General features: G+C 38.6%; 3 protein-coding genes across 3 annotated transcripts in view; 2 read left to right on the top strand and 1 right to left on the bottom strand.

The window, feature by feature from the left end:
* The window catches only part of LOC126970838 (protein cereblon), a 272,220-nt gene that overhangs the window by 189,373 nt on the left and 58,964 nt on the right, over positions 1–23,883 (top strand). The gene's annotated exons all lie outside the window — the stretch shown is intronic.
* Positions 784–4,837, top strand: LOC126970894 (thioredoxin-like protein 4A). The gene is made up of 4 exons (XM_050817043.1): positions 784–806; positions 3,101–3,284; positions 3,726–3,862; positions 4,501–4,837. The coding sequence occupies exons 2-4, from the start codon at positions 3,207–3,209 to the stop codon at positions 4,712–4,714; spliced, it is 429 nt and encodes a 142-aa protein (XP_050673000.1). The 5' UTR covers positions 784–806; positions 3,101–3,206; the 3' UTR covers positions 4,715–4,837.
* LOC126970784 (transmembrane protein 131) overlaps positions 11,297–23,883 on the bottom strand; it is a 48,877-nt gene continuing 36,290 nt past the window's right edge. The window contains exons 20-23 of the mRNA XM_050816868.1: positions 23,499–23,607; positions 20,332–21,342; positions 14,727–14,979; positions 11,297–13,532 (exon numbers count right to left, since the gene is read on the bottom strand). Of these exons, the coding sequence (XP_050672825.1) occupies positions 13,291–13,532; positions 14,727–14,979; positions 20,332–21,342; positions 23,499–23,607 (1,615 nt within the window). The 3' untranslated portion in view covers positions 11,297–13,290. The remainder of the gene's footprint in view (positions 13,533–14,726; positions 14,980–20,331; positions 21,343–23,498; positions 23,608–23,883) is intronic.

Below are 23,883 nucleotides of genomic sequence, written 5' to 3'. Positions count from 1 at the left end.
TACATTGCTGAGTATTGACCAATAATATTTTAAATAACTTGAGTAAACCCAGAAATATATAAACATAGCAGACGAAGGTTATTATCGTGTCATTTATGGCATGTGCCATATTCCGACTTTGATTTTGTATGAGGTGCATTGTCTATATGTATAGATCATCAATAACTAAGTACTAACAAGTACTTCGAATTGACATAGAACCTTCATGGTTTGAAATTTATGTATGAATTTTTTTCCAAATGGGACCTATGTAGTTCATTTTTTAAAAAACGTGCAACATTCGATTAACGAATTTCAGTTTTTTTTATTCAGCTTAGACAAGAAAGTTTGTTACCAAAGTGAATTTTAACACTACTTTCAATGGATACAATGACGTTATATACATATAGACAATGCACCTCATACAAAATCAAAGCCGAAATATGGCACATGCCACAAATGACACCATAATAAGCTTCGACTGCTATGTCTATATATAGTCGTTATTCGTATTAAATGGAATTTCAAGTCTTATTTAAATCAACAAATACTATAGTAAATCATACTATTATTATTATATAATAATATGATGTCTCACATAATATAATTGTGTTACAACATTGTCAACTCACCGAATATTGGGTATAAATCGAAAAACAAATAAAAACTCAGCGCACCCACGGAATTGTTTTTCTGTCGTGGACGGAGAATAATAATTGCCTACCTCTTCCATGTTATCTAAAACACACAATATCTTAGTTGTCAGTAACTGTCATTGTCAGTTGTCACTAAAGAAAGAAGTAGAATCGAGAAACTGTACAGTGTACCGTAAAACGGGGTGATTAGGGATCCAGGGGTGAATAGGGATAAAATCAAAATTGAACCTGAGACGAGAAATTAATTTGCTTACCATAGATTACTACATACTTTTTTGAAGAAAATCGTAGTAGAATATATACTCTCTAGGTTGGCAGCATTTGTTTAACATGAAGTCAAGCAATTCGGCGTAAGATTCACTACTGAAGTTGTTGCTCTGTTACCGGTGTTTTTTTGTGGTTCTAAACTTTCGAGATAAATATATTTTTTTAGAACTATTTGAGCTAGTTTAGTTTTATTACGGTATATTAGTTATTTCTAGAGACGTTACATAAAGGGTGAGTACAATTTAAGCGCTTATTTGTAAATTTAACGGTTAAAAGTGGGTGGAGATACTTTTTATCGAAATTTGAGGTGAATAGGAACGCCGAATGGGGTGTATAGGGATGGTTAGTAAGTCTAATAGGGACGCCATATTTGGTTAATAGTGACGAGCTTAGTGACTCAATGGGAATGTAGAAGGGTCAATAGGGACAGGGCTGTCACCACAATGTTCTTGTTTTTTATCATATAAATAGTTACAAAATTAAATATCGGCTTTAAACATGCAAAGATTATTAATACATGATAACTAAAAAGTAAAAAATAAATTATGACGAGTAGTAATTATGAGGGGGTACAACAGCTTTACAATTCAAAGAAATCGTTACTTAAGATGTGGATATATAGGAAGAGCATGTGTTATGATAATTCTAATAAGCACAAGCTCAGCTTGGATAGTTACATGGTTCCATTAAGAAGTTCCGATGCCCACTTTCCGACTTAATCACCAGATAAGTTTGCTGGTACTATTGTGATTCCATGTGAATTTGGTTAGTTATAATATATTTTTAATGCAATAGGTAGACAAACGAGTTTATATTTGTTGAACAATAATAAGAAATAAGTGCAATTCTATCATTAAATCTCTTTCTTTTTTCAGATAACATCTATTTTTGGACAACGCCGCGTGATTACCAAACTAGTCGAAACACAAATCATAAAAAATATGACGATTCTGTAATAGAAATAGCACTACACGAGTACAATAGCTCTAACCTTTCCTTTAAAGATGTTTCACGGAAATACGATATACCGAAATCAGTCCTGCATCAGCACAACACCCGTGTCATGAAAAAACAAGGAGGCCAAACTGCCCTAAGCCGGGCTGAAGAAGCGTACTTAGTAGAGTACGTAAATGTATGTTCAGAATGGGGATATCCTCTAGAACCCATTGATTTTAGATTGCTGATAAAAGGATACCTGGATAAAATGGGAGTTGATATCAAAAGGTTCAAAAATAATTTGCCATGTCCTGATTTTATGTCATGTTTTCTTAAAAGGCATAAAAATAAAATTAGCAAAAGACTCAGTCAAAATACAAAGAGAGCAAGAGCAGCTGTTTCACCAGAAACCATCGATGAATATTTTAGAAAACTTGAAACGTCTCTTCGAGGCACACCACCTGCTAACATTGATAATTACGATGAGACCAACCTCAGCGATGACCCAGGACGTCAGAGTGTTGGTTAAGAGAACAGTCAAATACCCTGAAAGGGTAATGAACCATACAAAGGGTTCCACATCTCTTATGATGACTTCTGCAGCTGACGGCACTCTTCTACCCCCATATGTTGTATATAAATTGCAAAATATGTACGATACGTGGCGGCAAAATGGACATAAATATTGTAGGTACAACTGCACACCTTCCGGCTCGTTAAGATGGTAATATTTTCCAAGACTGGGTTTGAACTATTGCAATGCCGTATTTCAGTGATAAAATTGGATCTAAAATTTTTATAGGTGATAACCTGGCCTCTTATTTATACTTAATATAATAATTAATATGTTAATTATAATACTTTAAGTATAGTATGTTGATTAAAAAAAGATTTTAATACTTCTATAATGTTGATTATTACAGTGATTTTATATTTTTGAATTCATTTGTATTATTTAACCTTTACCCGACTGTGCAAAATAATGGTAATATTTGACTTAGCCGTGACAACCCTGACTGTTTTTTTCTATTGTCCCATAGCTGATCCCTATTAACCCCTCTAAGAGTTTAAATAGGGATGGGCAACATTTTAAGCTATCATGAGTAATTCGTAAATTTTTTAAGTTCTTTCTACATTTTATCTAATAGAGATAGTTTTAACTCAAGTTTTTAAATATAAATAACATAGGTTTTATAGAAAGAAATCAGAGAAAATGTCATCTAAAATCTAGTTTCGTCCCCATTCACCCCGTTTTACGGTACACTAAGGTATGAGAAATATTATTTCGTAATTTGTACACATAAATATAAACTTGAAAACATTCGTAACTTTTTTTATATTAAAACGAGATATAATTGAATAATAAAAATGAGTTACATGTTAGGACATCTTCACAATGGCTGGCAGGTGGACCAAGCTATTCTTTCCGAAGAAGACCGTGTTGTGGTGAGTTGAGCATTGTTAAATTTCTAGAAGTCAACTATTTCTATAATTTGTTATTGAGCAGTTATTGTATATAATGTTTTACAGCGGCATAATGAGTGTGGTACTCAGGATTCTCGAAATACTTAAAATTCTGATTTGCATCGTAGTTGCGCTTGTCTCTTTCAGACATAAGATTTTATGGTATCATTAGCCCAGTAATTCGTCAAACTTGAAACTGAAACAGTTCTTGCATAATGCTACCTACTTGACTGCAGAAATAGGTGCCATTGTGGTTGTTTTAATTAATGCTTTCCAGTCACATTCTGTGTAAAGAAGTCTCCCACTGGACATGTACATAATTTGAATTAAAAGTATAATTTGTGTTCAGTGTAACCTAAACCAACCCTATAAAAATAAGTCTAGTTTAAAACTGACCCCATAAAGATAAGTAAATATGTGCAGGTGATTAGATTTGGACATGACTGGGATCCTACATGTATGAAAATGGATGAAGTGCTGTATAGCATTGCTGAGAAAGTGAAGAATTTTGCTGTGATATATCTCGTTGATATCACAGAAGTTCCTGATTTCAACAAAATGTATGTATAAAATTGAATTCAGTTTAATATCAAATGAGAATTGCATCCTACTAGGTTTTGAAAGATCTGTAGTGTTATTTGTTTTGTCAGACAGAAAAGAGATGTTACAAATAGATCTTATGAAAAAAGTATCACAAATTACTGAAGAATTAATTATTATTTACCAACAAAACAATACTTATTATACTAGTTAATGCTTATCCTTTTTCATTGAGTTAAAAAAAATAAGTTGTTATGAATGTCAGCTTCTAAAAATATACACTGCTGTCTAATGTTAATTTTTTGCTAATTTGTCAAAATTTCATAGCTAATAAACACCATTTATTCAATGTTAAGACAATATTAGACTATCACTGGCCAAATGTAAAATCTCTTTTAACGTTTTTCATAATTTTAACCTTAGAAACTTTATGTCTAGATAGACTGTGACAGCTGGGAATATGTCAAAAAATAGTGGCAAACTGTAAGTCTCTATTTTGAGCATCAGATGCACACTAAAGTTATGAACTGTTGCCTTGTGTATACAGTAAGAGGCATAAATTATCTTGGGCGTTTGAACAGCCACCATGAAGTGTTATAAAAATAATTAATTAAATCTGTCATTTCTGTAATGTGCTAACATTAAATATCGTTTGCAGGTATGAATTGTATGACCCCTGTACAGTGATGTTTTTCTTCCGCAACAAACACATAATGATTGACTTGGGGACTGGTAATAACAACAAAATAAATTGGCCATTAGAAGACAAACAAGAAATGATAGACATTATAGAGACAGTGTATAGGGGTTCTAGAAAGGGTCGTGGTTTAGTTGTATCACCAAAAGACTATTCTACTAAATACAGATATTGAGGGTAGAGTGTACTATCAATGGTTGCAGTTTATACCTTGTTATCCCTGACTGAGATAGAGAAGGGTATTATAATGAATGAGTATGTAAATAATTTGAATAAATGCATTGTGATTGCATAAGAATTGTATTTTAAGCTTGATAATTTTCCCATACCCACATTTGCATTTTAATCACTAATACCCTTCATAAGGCTTCCCATAGTACCTTACCATTTATTGGAATCCTGGTCCTGCTATTTCTATCAATAAGAACTTTAAGAAGGCTTTTTATGTGAGTCAACTGCTGGTATGTGATTACTGAGGTCTGTACTCTCTTGGAACATCAGAGGTACCACAAGACAAGACTATTGCCAATCTCATAGAAGTGTACATAATATGAATTCATAAACCGAAAACACATTGGTTTGTGGCGGGTGAAGATTAAACTTGGGGCTCCGCTGTGAATATCAATGGTGTATTGCAATTATTCTAGTTCACAATACACACATAGGTACTATAGTCTATAACCACTCACAAATGGGCTTGCATTTCATATATCATACATGAAATACATACATCAAGATAAGAATACTTGAGAAAGTGCAACATCCTCCGAGTCTCACTCTTGGCAGTGTAGTCATGGCCATGAGGTTTTCCTTTCTGCTGGTTACTGTAACGCCAATGTTTTTTTATTACTGTGGTTAGTTGCATTGAGTGAGCACTTGATAGAACTTTCGATGACATTTTTAAATCAAATTAGTCCAACAATAAACATGCTTCATTCAATAGAACATCAAAGCTCTTTTTAATGTATTGATTTGATGAATTTATCCCCATAATCATCTCCACATAAGTACAACATATCAATTGGCTTACTCTCTTTACATATTACCAATTTTTTTCATATATGCATTATGTATGAGGGGAACTGTAATAATAAAAGAAATGAATATCTATACATTTTCCAGTTTCCAGTATAGTTTTAGTTGTGCTATTTATAGTGTCAGAAATGCTTCCATGTTTTATATGCGTTCCCTGCCTACTGGTCATTTAGAAGATAGTCAAATTGCCTTCAGCTATCTCCAGACTACATTGTGGATGCATCATATACATATAATTTATATATAATATTGAAATACACACATTATCTTGCCCCAAACTAGGCATAGCCTGTACTACTACTAGGACACAAGAAAATGATATATTTAATACAATATACTTATAAACAACATCCACTTAGCTTAAACATACATAAAGTCTCTTGGAAACAAACAACAATATGCATCATATAAATGTTTCCACCTACCGAGATTCGAACTCGGGATCTCTAGCTTAGTAGGCAGGGCTAGATCATCAAGATCGTCAGTTCTATATTTGATGCCTTCAAACACTAATTTCTCATTCAATGTAAAAGTAAAGGTATCGATAAAAATTTAAATGTTGTACCTATTTCTCATACTACAAATTACTTTCTCTCAATAATTATGACTTAAATCGGTTTGGTAAATGGTTGATTGACAACACCTATTAATATCAAAAAATGCAAACATATAAAATTTACTAAGAAACTATCAGTGATTGATTCTTCATATCAACTGCAAGACACAGTTCTCAAGGAAGTGGACAAGATAAGATCTTGGCGTATTTTTTCATCGTAAGGTAAAATTTGTTTACCACATAGATGATATAGTTAATAGGTTATACCGGTTGCTGGGATTTTTATGGCGAAATTGCAATATTTTCAAAAATAATACAGCTCTGAAGACGGATCTATTTTGGAATATTGTTGCAGTATATGGAATCCCCACTATAAAAATCACATTAACAGAATCGAGAAAGTCCAAAAACGCTTCATGTTATTCTTACTGTCCATGAAAATAAATTGTCTACTCCTTTAATCATATCCGGAGAGATTACAACACTTTAAATTTTCATCTCTTGAGGAACGCCATTACCTACGTATCGGATTAAATCCTGTTGTTTAAAATTCTAAGACGCTTCATGCATTGCCCTAGCTTGCTTGCACAGATATCCTTGGTTGTCCCCAGACCTAATTATAGATTAACTAATTATAGGCCCTTTTATGCAATGAATACCAGGACCAATTTGGGTCAAAACGGCTTGCTGTCCAGGATGTGTCGCGGACAGAACAACTGTCATGTAGTGTACTACTACTAAACATTCATAAATATCGTGTTATAAAATAAATAATATTTCACAAAACAGCCAGGATTGACAGAAAACAGCCATCATAGATAGGCTGCTTCTTACGTAACTTGTATTATTAACTTGGCTACCTCCTAACATTTTGAAATTTGTAATAAACAACCACACAGGTAGGCTGTCTTCTGCAATATAAGTATTTTAGTTTGTTTATAAATTGGCTGCATCTTACACAAAGCTGACTGTTTTTTACGAAATACATTTGTTGATATGGCTGGATTTATTTTTGTACAAAATTCGCCATATCCGAATTAGCCTGGCTGTTTTTATCTCATTTTTTGAAAAATTGTGAAATGGCTGTTTTCTGCATAACTAGGTCCATTTTAAAAACTGAATGGAAAGGAAATATTCTGTGTCAGATTATTTTGATTAATTCGCTTTTTGTTCTCGGGTTTGTATGCTAGACCTCTGTTTGCAGCCTTTATGATTGAGCCGTTTTAAGCACTTTTTGAAGCTAGCACTTACAAAAACAAAACAGACCATATCTTCTACCGCATTTATCACGGGAAGTAGGTACTCAGCGAAGCTATTCAATAACTAAATAAAATTCGTTTATTTCAAAGAGTGCATATTTATTTTAGTGGATGAGACTTCCCAGTAAATTGTCTTAGGACACTTGTATTGAGAATATCTCGCAACTTCCTTAGCGGATACATAATATTTGAAAAAAGATAAATAAAGTAAAAATTCGTGTTGATTCCACCACCGGATATTACGTCAAAATACCACCCTCATCACGTTGACGTCTGGCATTCCACAACCATTTTGCTAGAAATTTGCCTCGCACAGCCACTTCGTGGAATCAATTAACGGCTGCTGTTTTCCCGAACCGATACGACTTGGGGACCTTCAAAGAAAGAGCACACTTTTTTTTCTTTATATAACTGGCTCCGTCGACTGAATGTCGACGATTCGGCCAACGTCAAGGTGGAGAGATTTTTTAATTTAGCTAATTGAAGTATATAAAGAGCTGATTTAAAAGGAAATGATCGGTTGATATAGCTGTGGTTTTTTTGTGAACTGAAGAATAGGCAACAAGAGTTAGTACGGTTAGTAATAAACACCCATAACACAACAATATTAACTACCTTGTTAGTATCTAATCTAAGTTTAAGGGAGAAATGTGTGAATGTAAGTGGGAATATGTGCCTAATAGAAGCGAAGAAAGTATGAGATAAGAGGATAGAAATTACAATTTAATATTATTGCGGGAGATAAATTTGTAAAGAATCTTTATGAAAGGGGAATGGCATAAAGTAAGAAGAAAAGGGATGTTGATGGGGCGAGGGATATCCTTCGGTAGAAGGTCATATAAAGGAATTGACAATTTAGGGCAATAGAAAAAAATATGTTCAAGAGTACCTTCCTCAAGGCCACATTCACATATAGAATGGTCCCTTACCCGGATCTTGACAAAAATACTGGGGAACAGACAAATCCCAAGCGAAGTCGTATGATGACAGAAGTGAAAAGTTTATTTTGTTTTTTTTTGATGAAAGAACCAGGGCTTAGAGGGGATAAAGGGTTGGATAGAACCATAGAATTTACCTTTAGTTTGTTTTGTGATTTGCCATAAAGCATTCCATGAATCAACCAGAAAGTGTTTAGACATAGCGCGTAGATCTCGAGGAAAACAGTAATTAAATTTTAATGTTGCAGACTGAATCGCGTCTTTAGCGCACGAGTCTGCAATTTCATTGCCAGTTATCCCTAGATGACTAGGTATCCAAGCTAATGCAACTTCTATTCCCATTATGTGACATCTGTACAGGGATGCCTTTGTTCTTAAATTAATTGTGAAGTTGTTTGAAGATTTGAAAGGATTTTTTGTTAGGTCCAACAAGCAGCTTAATGAGTCAGACAAGATTAAAGCCTTGTTGATCTTATGTAATTCAACATATGACACCGCCTCTGACAGGGCAATTGATTCGCCAGTAAAGATGGAATTCTGCGAGGGACTTTTGTAATTTAAAATTATACGGAACTTAGGGATCCAAACTGCAGACCCGACCCAGCTATTGTTGGATAATTTGGATGCGTCCGTGTACAACGTCACCCAATCAGACCAATCAGAAGATATTATATATTTAGGTTGGAAAATGAGAGACTGATATTCTACTTCAAAGACTGGGCTTAATTGGCTTAATTATAAGGCTGATTGGTAAATGGGAACTGGAAAGGCTTTAAATTTAGTATAAGAATTAATTAACGGAGGTAGATCTTTATGAGACCAATATAAAGAAGTTTGAATAGTTAGAGACAGAGAGTGCAGAATATCAAGAAGGGGGTGTGCGCTAAATTGGATTACTTTAGTTAGGAATCTATCGGCTAGGTACTGACGGCGAATGTGAAGAGGTGGGTCTACACACTCCACTTGGAGAGCGTTGACGGGAGAACATTTCATAGCACCAGTTATGATTCGTAAGCATTTGGACTGGATTTTCTCTAATTTGGACAGGGCTATTTTGCTACACGGCTCAAGTAGAAAGCTACCGTAATCAAAATGACTACGAACGATAGCATTGTATAAAAGTTTTTGACAAAATGAGTGGGCACCCCAACGTACCCCCGAAAGGGCCCTCATAACGTTTACACCCCTCTCACATTTCTTAACAATGTACTTCAAGTGGTGAATACCGGAGAGCTTAGAGTCAAGAAGAAAAAGACCTAGGAATTTAACATCATCCTTAAACGGGACTGATTCATCACCTACTGAGAGATTTATGATCGGTATAGTGCGTTTTCGGGAAAAAATAACCGCAGTACATTTGGGGACAGAAAGAGTGAGGTTGTGGTCTGAGCCATTGATTCAGATAATATAAAGCAGAATTTAAGCAAGATGATGAATAGTTAAAAGAAGATGAGATGGAGTATAGTGCTATATCATCAGCATATTGAAGAATTTTGCAGAATGGGCTAACAGTAAGGCCTAGGTCAGAAGTATATATATTATATAGGATAGGACTTAACACCGAACCCTGTGGGAGGCCCTTCCAGTTCGAGGTGGGAGGAGGGTTCCTTGATGGCGGACGGAAATAGAGCGACCCATTAACATATTACAAATGATATTGATCAACCTAACCGGAATACTCAGCTGGTGCATTTTCTGCCTGAGTAGAGGAATGGATTTGTGTTCTCCAAGAATTCGGGATTACACAGGAGGAGTAGAACGAATTGAGAATATTAAGAAGGACTTTTTTGCTAGTGGTAGAGGATTTACAAATGAAGGAATAAGGTATACCATCCGCGCCAGGATAGGAATCACGAAGGTGATCAAGAACAGATGTTAGTTCGGAGAAGGAAAAAGGATCGTTCATTTTGTCTGAGTCGGAAAGGGTAGAAATCGGATCGGGAGTAAAAAGGCAATCAGATTCAGGGACGTAGGGAGGAGCTAGATGGCAAAAGAAGTCATTAATAAAAGAGTTTGGGTCATTGAAATTTCCGGCTTGTCAAAACCTCTACGATACGTTTTTATATTTTTCCAAACGAGGGAAAGGGGGGAACGAGGAGATAAGGATTCACAGAATTGACGCCATCCAAGGGATTTCTTTTTGGAAAGAAGTCTTGATGTGCGAGCAGAAATCTGTTTAAAGGAAATAAAATCTACCATGCTACAAGATGTGGAGAATATTTTCTCAGCTTCTTTTCGCGAGCGGACCATGGCGGAGCATTCAGCATCCCACCAAGGAGGGGAAGAAGTAAATTTTCGGTCAGGATTTTTTAAGGGAATTGAAGCATTAGCAGCTTGTAAAATTGACGAAATGAACTTCTCATACATCTGGAGACAATTAGATGTTGTTATCTCTGTAAAAGAATAACTTTCTGAGTCCATAAGCAATGAAAATTGATGCCAATTGGCATTGGCGACTTGGTATTTGAGGAGAGGTTGGGAGGGAGAAAAGGGGGGGGAAACGTCTGGCATTCCACAACCGTTTTGCTAGAAATTTCTTGCCTCGCACAGCCACTTCGTGGAATCGATTACCGGCTGCTGTTTTCCCGAACCGATACGACTTAGGGACCTTCAAAGAAAGAGCACACTTAGAGGCAACACATCTCTTGACACCTTTTGCTGTCAATGTCAATGGGCGGTTACCTCACCACTTACATCCCGTGAGCCTCTTGCCCTTTTTCCCCCTCTTATGTAAAAAAAGAAAGACACAGGTAATGATGATATTGATCTAATTTGAAAATAATCTAGGGTTAGAACCAAGGAGAAAACAACCGAGAACGTTTTAATGGAAAAATCACTACTGTTACGAGTCGGTGTGTTAGTTTGAACGATAGTGTAGGGAATCGCTTCTTTCGACTATCTGCAGCTGGTGAAGTTTGGCCATCGGATATTGTGTTAAAGTAAAAAGATAATGAAATAAATACACAATATGCATTTAAGAAAAACATATTTACTCAGTCTTCAAGAGACAAAAACGGAAGTTGTAATGTTGTACAGTCGACTAGTGATCACCTCAATCACAACACAAGGTGTAGTGTCACTTCATAAACAACATCACGTGAGCTAACTCGTGTCTGTGTGAACACTTCATAATCTCACAAGTAATAATTGAAACGTTGGAATACTTGGTATATTATTTGTACGGTGAAAATTGGCGAAATATTTTACCCGGCATCCATTTAAAAGCAGGTATAATTTTATTTAACAAGATGACATTGTCTTGCAACTGTGGTTGTAATATTTTGTAATTTATAATGTGAATTTTCATTTTGTTCCCACATTTATGCAATATAACTAATAAACTTTAATGCATGAATTTTGTATTGATAATAATTCGCCAATTTCCACTGTAACCGATTTGTTCATTAACGTTTATTTCAAAGCTTCCAATATTTCACTTCACTGTGTACTTTTTGACTAACGCCACACGAGGCGATATGAACAAACAAGTGTAGATCAAGCATACATATTTGTTCAAAACAGATCTATCTCAACAAGAAACGACAGATTAGTGCGGAGTCAACAGTTTTGATACTTGAACATTATAACAGGTGTTTACAGAACAGATAAACGAGGTCAGAGCGGCAAAAGATATGGCAACAGCTAGTTTATTTTAAATTCCAATATTTTGAAACATTATGCGCCAAAGTAATTTATTTTAAATTAAATATTTTATTTGAAATTAAAGTAAATAAATTTCTTATGATTTGTTACTTGCCATCATTTGCCGCCGAAGCCTTATTTTTCACCACCGCGGCGAGAAATACAACTTATAAGTATCATAAAAGCGAGTCGTTAATGCTTAAAATATAAAATGTACTTCACGAATGCAACGTTCGGCTGAAGTGAAATCATGACTAGACATCACCGAACGAACGCCCGACACCGCACTTTAGAACACATAAAAAACAATAGTTTAAACTTAGCCACGCTTTATGCTACTCTTACTCTCATATTCATTGACTGGTCCATAAATAATAGAGATATTGTAATACAGAAGTTGTGGGTATATTAAAGTCCAAAGTAAAGATAAAATACACGAGTAAAGTTTCAAAATACTTTACTTTGGCTATATTTCATATGAATTTATGTATGTCTTAATTTATCTACACCCACAAAATAAGGTCTACATTAAAGTCAAAAGTCTTTATGCGATAGTTATAAGATAATACATATAAGCAGTCATATAAAAATATGTGAGCAGGGGTAACAATTAAGCGTTTTATCGGAGTCCATATTGATAGCCTTTCACATATTACACTTATGACAACCATAAACAATATTTAAAAAGAAAATAGAATGCCAAATGGTTATTCCAAGCTTCGACCCCTCATGTATAGATATCTACATCATGTATTGTAAACAAATACTTTAAAGACAATATTATCTTGTGGAAAATATTAACTGACATTCTTAACACATACAAAATGGAAGTTATCGCTAATTACATTTTAAATATATATATATATATATAACTCCGTAAATCTGAGACGTCAAGATGGAATGCCCTCCTGTGTCAGTAATAAAATTATATAATGCCCCCCTTTTAACCTTTGCAATGGGGTTGGAAAGGAATACATTTGCAGATAACGAAGTATTGAATGAAATACGCGTCTTTGAATAAAATTTGTCGGATTAACGAGAGCCACAATCGGGTGAAGATCTGAGACCAATGGCGAGGGAGTAGTCACAGTATATATATACGCTAAAGCAGTATAGAAACTACGTACAAACGTTCGAAACGGCGCACGCACACATAAGCAGGTCTCAACAAGGCCACTAAGCGGATATCTCAGTGGTGTGTGTTAGTCGCGCGAGATATGACACCTACCTGTCTATGTGTGCGTGCGTCATATCTGACTATTACGTAGGTTCCATACTCAGTTAGGTGATATATACACTGTGGTGTGATGGTGTAAGATGATTATGAGTGGGCAGGTTTGTTGTCGTCGTCGGGGCGCGGTGGCAGCGACCAGTCGTGCGGCGCGGGGGCCCAGATGGAGGCCAGGGAGCGGAAGGGGTCGTACACACGCGGCGCGGGGGCGGGGGCGCCACTGAACCCGGGCGGAGGGCGCACGGCCGGCGGGGCCCAGGCCCACGTGTCGGGGCCCGCAGACACCCCGCCCCACACCGACCCCAGGCTGTACGACGCCGGCTCCTCTGGAACTATACGATATCACGTGACGACAGGAGCAACATATGCACCTAAAGGTAAGTGATACACTCCGCCCACTACTAACATGGCCACATTATCGCTGGAACGTGAAGCCCCCCTCCCGTTCCCCTTTCACCCCCTCTGGCTGCGTCAGTACGGTTTGCAGTTTCATTACCGTTAGGTACATGTCAACAATCACATCATGTTATAATTGCAGTCAATTTCTCTTCACAGTTTTAATGTCCACCATTGATGAGACTGTCAGATCACACAGGCATGGAGTGGCGAATGCTACATATTTAGAGCCTTCCTTGACAGCTCTGGATATTCTTATTTTCATTTCAACCAACACAGGGCGACATATTGTGCATAAAATCACTATGGTGGTCTTAAAATTAAATTAAACATGTTTCTAACTGACAACGGGGTCGCCAGAATTTTTTCGAGCTGTCAAGGGGTCGCGAAATAAATAAGATTGAAAAACACTGGTCTAAATAATGTATTGAATAGCCCAAACAACACACCTAAAACTGTCGTACTGTAAAAAAATTCAGTTCTAATCAAACTTAATACTCATTAAATTATTTTTGCTTTGCATTATAAATTTTTTCAATGATATAGCTTACTTTTACCAAGTATTACCACTGAATCTAACTTTTATTGTAAACTGTACGTGCGCACTTGTACCTCGCTTTTATCTTCAACATTATGTTCTCAGTGACACCATTTCAAGGGAACAATTGTAGTTATTTTAGTTCGTTATAATTTTAATGTGTATTTAATCTTTTGTTTCTGCTTTTGTCTTCAATAAAGTAAAAAATAAATAAATTAGTAGGTACTTTAGAATTTTGAAACCTACGGTACGACACATTTTTGACCAATACAGGGTTACTGAAATAATGTAATTTTTTAAGTTTTTTTAGTTTTTTTTTTTTCTAATTGATACGCCCTGCCCATTACAATGCAGTGCCGTTCTGGGTTCTTGAAAAACCCAAAAATTCTGAACGGCACTACAATTGCGCTCGTCACCTTGAGACATAAGATTTTAAGTCTCATTTGTCCAGTAATTTCACTAGCTACGGCGCCCTTCAGGCATTACCTACTGCTTCACGGCATCCTGTGCAAAGGAGCCTCCTACTGGTAAAATGGTAGAATGTAATTGATAGTAAGATAATAATAATAATATATAACAGCGTAGTGCGTACCCAAAAAGTCCCTGTTGACGCTGGGGAAGGGCGCGGGTGGCACGGGCGGCCTCCACGTGAGGTCTGGCTCCATGCGCGGCCGCTCGGGGGCCCCGTTGTAGTAGAACAGAGACGTGTCGGGCGCGGGGCCCCGCCGCCGCACATCCGACCCTATCGGCGCGAGCGGGGGCCCCGCCACTACAGACGACCACGTGGCGCCGCGCCGCACCGCACTTCGGCTTGTGTCCGCTACCACGGGCTTCACCACACCGCACTGCAGTCAGACAGACATACATACATAATCAGTTGATCTTGACATCAATTATGATTCCTTTTGGAAGGCCATTTTAGAAGCAGAGCCGGTAAATACCACAAATATTTATTGCACCAAATATTGGCAAGAGCCCCTCTACGCACGATAATAGCGAATTATATAATTATCTTCGATAATTTATAAGTCTTGCCTCCAGATAAGACTGACAGCTGTGAACACGTTGAATAAAATTGCAGCGAAAAGTTTAACTCTATTGACGGCAACGCACGCACACTAAAGCAAAGTTGTCATGCATGCTAAAGTAATAAACCCGAATTGTTTCCATGCGTTGCCTAACAGCAAGAGGCTTTGTCTGGACGCATAAATTATCCAAGATAATTTTTTTAATAACTCGTCATAAACGCGAAGCAACAGGTCATATGTTCAGTAAGCACTAGGCAATGGTATTCGATGTTTCAAATTAATATGTGTTTTTAATTTACAATATTGTTCTAGTAGTAGTAGCTTGTTGGTATATCTATATAATATATATTCAACAGGAAAATCAAAAGGACAAGTAATCTGGAATTCTATTATACCATTATTATATAATGTAAATGAAGTTCTTTTGGCTCTCCATTTAATTTAAATTTCCCACACATTAACTTTAAATGTCAAAGTTTTTTTTTAATAGTCAAAGTAAATGTCTTTAAATAGACATGTAACTATTTATTCTATGGTGACAGCACTTTGCACTATGTTCCTTCTTTAATGGTACTCACTCTGGTTTTATGTAATAGAAAATTAACAAGGATTATTTGTAAAAGAAATACTATTAATCATTTTAGATTATTAAAATATTAATTGGAGCAATAGCTTTTAATGTGTTTCTCTTTACAGGTTTGTAAATAATTGTCATGTTTGAAAGTGTGCTCTTTACAGAGCAACAATTAAATAGTTTTGTTTCATAAAAAAACATATAACATATATTTTAGAGTTTATGGAAACGTTAATGGTCTCTTAAAGATCGCCGATGGGTATCCGATCAGTTTTTGCTTTATAGGATCTTAAATGATCTTTTGGAGCATCCTTTGTTGCTTGAGATGATCAATTGTGTCGCGTGTTATGCCTGTGTTAAGTAGTCCAGGACTGTGGAAATAAGTCCTTGTCCATCCAATCCCTACAAAATGTGACAGCTCGGAGCCAGTCTCTCAGGACAGTCCGTGTGATATATGTATTCCTTATAGGACGACGGCATAAATAATATAAAAGTCTTATAATACCAAAAAGCCAATTAAAAGACCACTGTTTCTTTTGCATATCATGCAATGGATCTGCAACATTGTCAGTTTTGAATACAGGCCATACAGATCTGACTCAGGAAATCATCACAAGTAAGACTTATTTAATATTTCACTTAAGTTCGACTCAGTGGCGGCTTATGTAAATTTCAAAGGGTGGACTGGGTCTAGAGTAATCATTTGCTCGGCCTATCTGCCCGGAGACCACAGTGACCCTACCAACATCATCAGGCCTGTGGTGGAATATGCGCGGAAGCACAAGGCCGAACTACTGGTTGGGTGCGATGCCAACGCTCACCACTACTTATGGGGGAGCACTAACATCAATAATAGAGGTGAGATTTTAGAATCTGAAATGATTTCCTTAACTCTAACCATCTTGACCTTCTTAACATAGGTTGTACTCCTACCTTTGTAACCAGAGCAAGGCAGGAAGTTTTGGACATAACCTTCGCTACGGAAAATCTTGCCAGACATATCCTAAACTGGAAGGTAAGTAATGAAAACTCCATGTCCGACCACAAACACATAACTTTTTCTTTAGCAGCCACTCTTGACAGCCGGTAAACCTAAGGCGGAACCTAGAATCAATTCCGAAGAGTATCAAATCTAGCCGTGTCGGCTCTGACGCAAGGTATTATAGATGCCTATGAAACGAGCTGTCCACTAGAAACAAAGACCTCGAATCGAGAAGTACCGTGGTGGAACTCTAAGCTTGAAAACCTTAGAAAGAAAACCCGAATATTATACAACAAGGCTAAAAACACCAAAAACTGGTCAGTTTACACAAAAGCCTTGACGGAATACAATAAAGAAATAAGGAGGGCCCGCAGAGCATCATGGAGGAAGCTATGTGAGGACGTCATGAGTACGACTCAAGGTGCAAGACTTCATAAAATGCTCTCGAAACCACGCCCGAACCAACTGGGACTTCTGAAAAGACCAGATGGGACCTTCACATCCGATGAGAAGGAAACCTTGGAACTTCTAGTCTCAACCCATTTCCCTGGAGCGCTCAATCTTGAGGTTGAAGAACTTAAGGCGAGTACACCATATAGAACTCGTAGGGAGGACTGGTGTATGTCCGCCAAAGTAATAAGACAGGTGAAATGGGCAATTAAATCGTTCCAACCCTATAAAGCAAGTGGGGAGGATGGCATCCTTCCTATCTTCCTGCAGAAAGGAATTGACATTCTCCTTCCACATTTACTCAGGATCTACAGAGCGAGTTTTGCATGTGGACACATCCCAGAACAGTGGACTAAGGTCAAGGTACTGTTTATTCCAAAGGCTGGCAGAAAGGACTACTCAATTCCAAAATCCTTCAGACCAATCAGCCTTACCTCATCCTTATTGAAAGGTATGGAGAAGGTGATGGACAGGTACATCAGAGATAAGGTTTTACCTAATAACCCCATCCACCGTACTCAACATGCCTATTGTAGAGGTAGATCTACTGAAACCGCCCTATTACAAGTCGTAGACAGGGTAGAAAGGGCACTTGAGGACAAACAAATTGCGCTTTGCGCCTTCCTAGACATTGAAGGAGCTTTTGATAAAACACCCATAAAGGCCTTAGTTAAGGCTTTAGCCGATAAAATGGCCGACTCTACCACGGTCAAATGGGTTGAGTCGATGCTCTCAAGTAGGATTGTTAGATTGAGGCTACATGGTGTCTCTCTTGATGTAATGACCACAAAAGGATGTCCACAAGGAGGCGTCATTTCGCCTCTACTATGGACCCTTGTCATTGATGGGCTTCTCTATAAGATGGATGAACTTCGAATTGACACTCAAGGTTATGCTGATGACCTAGTGATAATGATTCGAGGCGACAGCCAAAGTACCATCTCGTACCTTATACAAAAAGCGCTTAACATAATATCCAAATGGTGCCAAGAAAATGAACTGGCGGTTAATGCTGACAAAACTGTCCTGGTTCCTTTCACAAGGAAGCGGAAGTTGGAAGGCCTCATATCTCCGCGACTGAATAATAGATCTATACCGTTTTCCGACAAGGTAAATTATCTGGGACTTACTTTAGACCAGAAACTTACCTGGAATAGTCAAGTGGACGGTATTGTGCAAAAGGCAAAATTTGCCTTAAGTAGTTGTAGTCGTCTTGTCGGCCAAAAATGGGGTCTAAAGCCCATCATGCTGTACACAGCCATTGTAAGACCACTTATATCATATGGCTCTGTGATCTGGTGCAGAAAAATTGCCCAAAAGACCGTTATTGCCAAATTAGGAAGCCTTCAAAGGACTGCATGCGCGATAACAACAGGAGCCATGACGTCCACGCCGGGAGCAGCCCTAAATGCACTTCTGAACCTGCCGCCCCTAAACCTATATCTACAAAAGGAGGCGAGGGCCAGCATGCATAGAGTAATGACCCATATGCGGACTAACTGGCTCTCAAACTCGCTGCGGCTATTTGAGCAATCCTTACTGAGAAGTCCTGTATTAGACATGGTGAGTGACGCCATGCTGCCGAAATTTGACTTTATCAGCAACTTTAGTATTGAATTCCCCACAAGATAGGACTGGTTAAACAATCGAATTACTTGGAAAAAAGGGAGCCTTAAATGGTATACCGATGGATCCAAGTCGGGTTCTGACGTTGGCTGTGGAATCTTCGGAGAGTGCCCCAAATTTGGCAAATCTGTCAACTTGGGAAATCTTGCCTCCGTTTTCCAGTCGGAGGTATACGCCATAATAGAATGTGCGGACACCATCCTAAATAAAGGCTACGTCGGCAAGTGTATTTATATCCACACAGATAGTCAGGCGGCTCTGTCCGCTATAGACTCCAACAGATCAGTCTCAAAGCTTGTAGACAACTGCCGGACTATACTGAATACTCTGGGAGGAATGAACAGAGTTACACTTCGATGGGTTCTAGGACATGCAGGAATCGAAGGCAATGAATACGCCGACGAACTTGCGAGAATTGGCGCTAAAAGCACTCAATTTGGCCCTGAACCCTTCTGTGGTGTCCCAAGGAGCCTTGTTAAATCAACCCTTGATACATCATGTTCACAAGAGTGCATTAAACTCTGGAGCAACACTCCGGACTTAACCCATTCCAAAACCCTAAACCAAGCCTTCAACAAAAAGGCTGCAAATGAGGCACTAGGGCTAAGTAGAGAAAACTTACGCATATTAACCAGGACATTAACGGGGCACTGCAGATTAAACAAACACCTCTCAATCTTAGGTCTCAGAGATTGCAGAGCGTGTAGATTCTGTAATAGTGCAGATGAAACCCCGCTACACATTCTCTCTGAATGTGGTCCTTTAATGCGTAAACGTAGCATCTCTTTGGGAAGTCCAATCCTTCAACCATTTGAGATACGTCAGCTCACTGCAAAAGACATAATAAGATTCATGAAAAGAATCAATGTTTTCAGTGAGCTATAGTTTAACAGTGGCTATCACAATAGATCACATTGGTCGCAGTGTAACAGGGCTGAAATGAACTGGATCAAAGCCACTTTACAAACCATAACCATAAGTTCGACTCACCTGGAAAGATATATATGGACCAAAAGAAAAGCTCTTAGCCAACAACTTAGGAAGTTTAGCTGGCTTAATGGCCGCAAGTCTAAACTTACTTTAGCGAATAAACTGTTGTTGTACAAATCAAAAGCCTGTCTGGACTTACGGCTTACAACTGTGGGGCATATCATCCATATCCAACAATATAATCAAAAACTTTACGTATGATAACAGGGGCACCTTGGTACATCACTAGTAGTCGCATACACCACGATCTAAACATTAAAACGGTCATTGATGAAGCTAGGGCTTCATTACTGACACACACAAAACGAATTCACAATCATCCCAACCCATTGGCAAGAACCCTAATGGAGAATCACCAAAACAAACATTTAAAAGGGGAAAAAAGGTGAGCCCCTCAAGATCTTTTATAGGACAAAGATGATATATTGAACATATGGATGTATTACTGGATACTACACCATGCATGACTAACCTCCAAAGCACACAACTCAACAAAAATATATTTAAAAAAAAGAAAGAAGTACAATAGAGCCCGTATTATACGTACGGTGAGCGTGGCGGCGGGCGGGTCCCGCGGGGGCGTGGCGACGACCCGCTCGCGGCGCCGCTTGCTGTCCTTGCGCACGGCGCGCGCGGCCGAAGACTTACGGCCGTCGTCGCGCGCGCGCTCGGGCCGGCGGGACTCAGGCCGCGGCCGCTCCAGCTTCTTGGGCGGGTCGCGCGGCGGGCTGGGGTCGCGCGCGCTCTCCTCCGGCTCGGCGTCGCCCCCGTACGCCGAGTGATCGTCCGCGTCGTCGCGCTCCGCCGGGCTCGAGTCGTCCGACTGACTGGACGCCACCGGACTCGCCTCTATTGACACTTCCTCTTCGCTCTTCTGCTCCCTCTCCTCCGTGTTCCTGTCGTTGTCCTCCGCGTCGTTGTCCTCGCTGGAGCGGGACGACTCGTCCTCCGTCCGTCGCAACACTTCACTTCGCCACCGCTCGAATGCGCGTCGTTCGGCGCGGGGATCGATCTGTCGCCGAGCGGGGCGACGCTTCTTGGAGACGGCGCGGGGCGGTGGAGGGGTGACGATCTCCGCCGTGATCTCGCGCAGGTCCAGCGGCGGGCGGGCGGCCGAAGGCGCGCGGGCGGCGCGGGCGCGGCGCAGGAGCCGCTCGGAGTCGAACACGGCCGAGAAGAGCAGCACGGCGAGCACGAGGAAGGCCACCATGGAGACCAGGCGGCGCAGCAGCGGGTCCCAGGGGTGCACCGGCTGCTGCGCCGCGCAGCGAGCCAGCAGGTGCGCGGGCACGGTGGCCAGCAGCGTGTAGCGCAGCGGCGCGTCGTCGAGGCGCAGCGCGAGCGGCGCGTGCGCGCGGGCCAGCGTGAAGTCGGGCGCGTAGTGCACGTAGAGCGCGGCGGACGCGTTGGGCGCCAGGCGCGCGGGCCCGCACGGCTGCACGGAGAAGGCGCGCGCCGCGCAGCCGCCGCCCGCCACGTCCCACGCCGACACGCGCACGGCCACGCGCCCCGTGTTGCGGGCCACCACGCGCCGCTTCACGCCCGCGCACTCCGACACCTGGCCGATACAGATAAAAAATATTTAATGTGTCATTTTAATTATATGGGAATATGGTCTAATCATATCTATCATTTAATCTGTCCGATATTATCATGGCACTCAAGATCAATAATAATACAGAACCGGCATAGCTTTCTTAAATCTTTTTACTACTACATATATCCAATTTGGCATTGTGTGTCGATGATTTATCAGTTGTCCTAGATAGTTCAAATCAGATAGACTGTGTTTACACAGATTTAGCAAAAGCATTTGATATCGTTGATCACCGCATTTTGTTGGCAAAACTTGGAGCGTCCGGTATTTGTGGGAATCTTATTCAATGGATGGGCTTATTTTTAAAAATCCATGAGATGAATGTTATTATTGGAGGGTACCAGTCAAATACTTTTATTGCGAAATCTGGTGTTCCGCAGGGTTCCAATCTTAGCCCCACGTTGTTCGATATTTTCATTAATAATATAGTCAAATGTTTTAAGTTCTGTAAATTCCATCTTTATGCGGATGACCTCAAGATGCATAGTGAAATAAATAAAATTTAAGACTCAAGGAATATGCAACAGGATTTAAATAGACTTTCGGTATGGTGCAATGAAAATAATCTAAAATTAAATCATTTGAAATATTACAGTATCACCTTCAGCAGAAAAATAAGAAATATTAATTTTGATTACAGTATAAATGGCAACATATTAGAAACCGTCAATCAAATAAATGATCTGGGGATCATACTAGATTGTAAGTTGACTTTCATACCACATATTGACAATCTAGTGAGTAATGCTCTTAAACTTTTAGGTTTCATCATAAGAAGTACAATGAATTTAAAAGATCATCCACAAAATTAACGCTGTTTGATTAAATGATAAGAAGTAAACTTGAATATTGCTCTGTTGTGTGGAATCCTAACTATCAAGCGCATAAAGACTATATACATAGAAAAAGAATAGAAAAAGTACAAAAAATCTTAATACTTAGTCTACAAGGACAATATATTAAAAGAAATTAATAATACCAACAATCTCTTAAAACTTTATAAAACCTTAGAAACTCAATAGAACTCTGTTTTATGCATAAAATTGTAAATGGAGCTAATGACAGCCCGAACTTATTCAACAGAATAAGGTTAGCGGTTCCAAGACCAAATGCACGGTCACATATTAAAAATAAAATTACTTTTAGGCCAAGAATTACAAAGAGTAACCTAGGTAGGACCGCTCTTATTAACAGAATTGTAATGTCCTATAACAATATATTTAAAATAGCAGAATTGGACATATCTTGGAACTCTGCATCGATTTTCAAGCGCAAAATTAAAAATCATTTAATTAAATAATATCATTCGTTTTTTCGTATTTAATAATAGTTGCTGTATTTTAAATTTAGTTTATATAATATTTAGTTTTTTTTTGTTTATAGTTATAATTTTTTATATTTTTGTGTAGGTAACTACTTTGTAAAGTAATTTATATAGTAAGTAAACAAGGAAATTGTCATTAGTTAATAATGTTATTAAGTACTTGTAATTTAATTAATTAATTGCATGTCGAGTTAGCCCGTAAATGGGGTATACGATGTTAAATAATATAAGTAATTAATGTGTAAATATACCATAAGGCAACACATTGTATACAACGTGGGCTTCCTATTAAATAAATAAATAAATGGGCTTCGACTCTTTATTAGGTGCGTCCACAGCGGAAGTACCAACGCACCCCGGTCTTGATTTATAGCGCATGCTCGAAGCCTCGAGCGATTCATTCCTTCTCAGTTTTTTATACTGCTAAAAGGAGCTTCAGTAGCTTGGCGAAAAGGAAAATTAGCAGTCATTGTTTAATACGCCTTTATACCTAAGTGGTAAAAAAGTATATGATCCAAATTATACTACGAAGAAAGATGTGAAATGTATGTTTGGCGACACACTTGTGAAATGAAGGAAATGGAAATAGTATAATATTCTCTATGCATGCTCTGGAAAAATACCAGATAGTGAACAATTCATGCAACTATACCATCAGCTCCATCATCAACTCATACTTTGCAAAGTCGACTCCAACATTTAAAACCAAAAAGTTTTGCTGTTGTACACTCATCCTTATGAGACAGCATTGACTGCAATATACGCAAGAATTGTGCCAACACAAGCAAGTTACCTCAAAATGGAATACAGATGAAAGTCCCGGGCGCCGTCCTCCCAGATCGAAGCTCGGGAACGCGCCCTCTCCAAACAACTGAACGCCTTCCAATATCGTCAGGTTATTTCTGCAAACAGGGCGGATTGTTGCTCCTGTTAATCCTCCTCTAATGATCCAACTACGCACTGCAGCGTGATATTTAAAAAAAATAAATTACACCGGAATTGGAAATACAAATGAGACAGGTTCATTTGCTTCAGTACATATTCATCTTCGTTCATTTCGATGCGTCGAGCCTTTTTCCTCAACAATCAGAAAATATTAAACTATAAACAAATGTACTATGTTGGTCATTACACTATGATAGGTAGTAGAAGGGAACCGTATTAAGAACCTCGGGTAC

This window comes from Leptidea sinapis, chromosome 22 (assembly GCF_905404315.1).
Source record: "Leptidea sinapis chromosome 22, ilLepSina1.1, whole genome shotgun sequence".
In the NCBI taxonomy this organism is placed as follows: domain Eukaryota; kingdom Metazoa; phylum Arthropoda; class Insecta; order Lepidoptera; family Pieridae; genus Leptidea; species Leptidea sinapis.
Note: the sequence above shows the minus strand (reverse complement) of the source record. Positions and strands in the feature narration are given on the sequence as shown.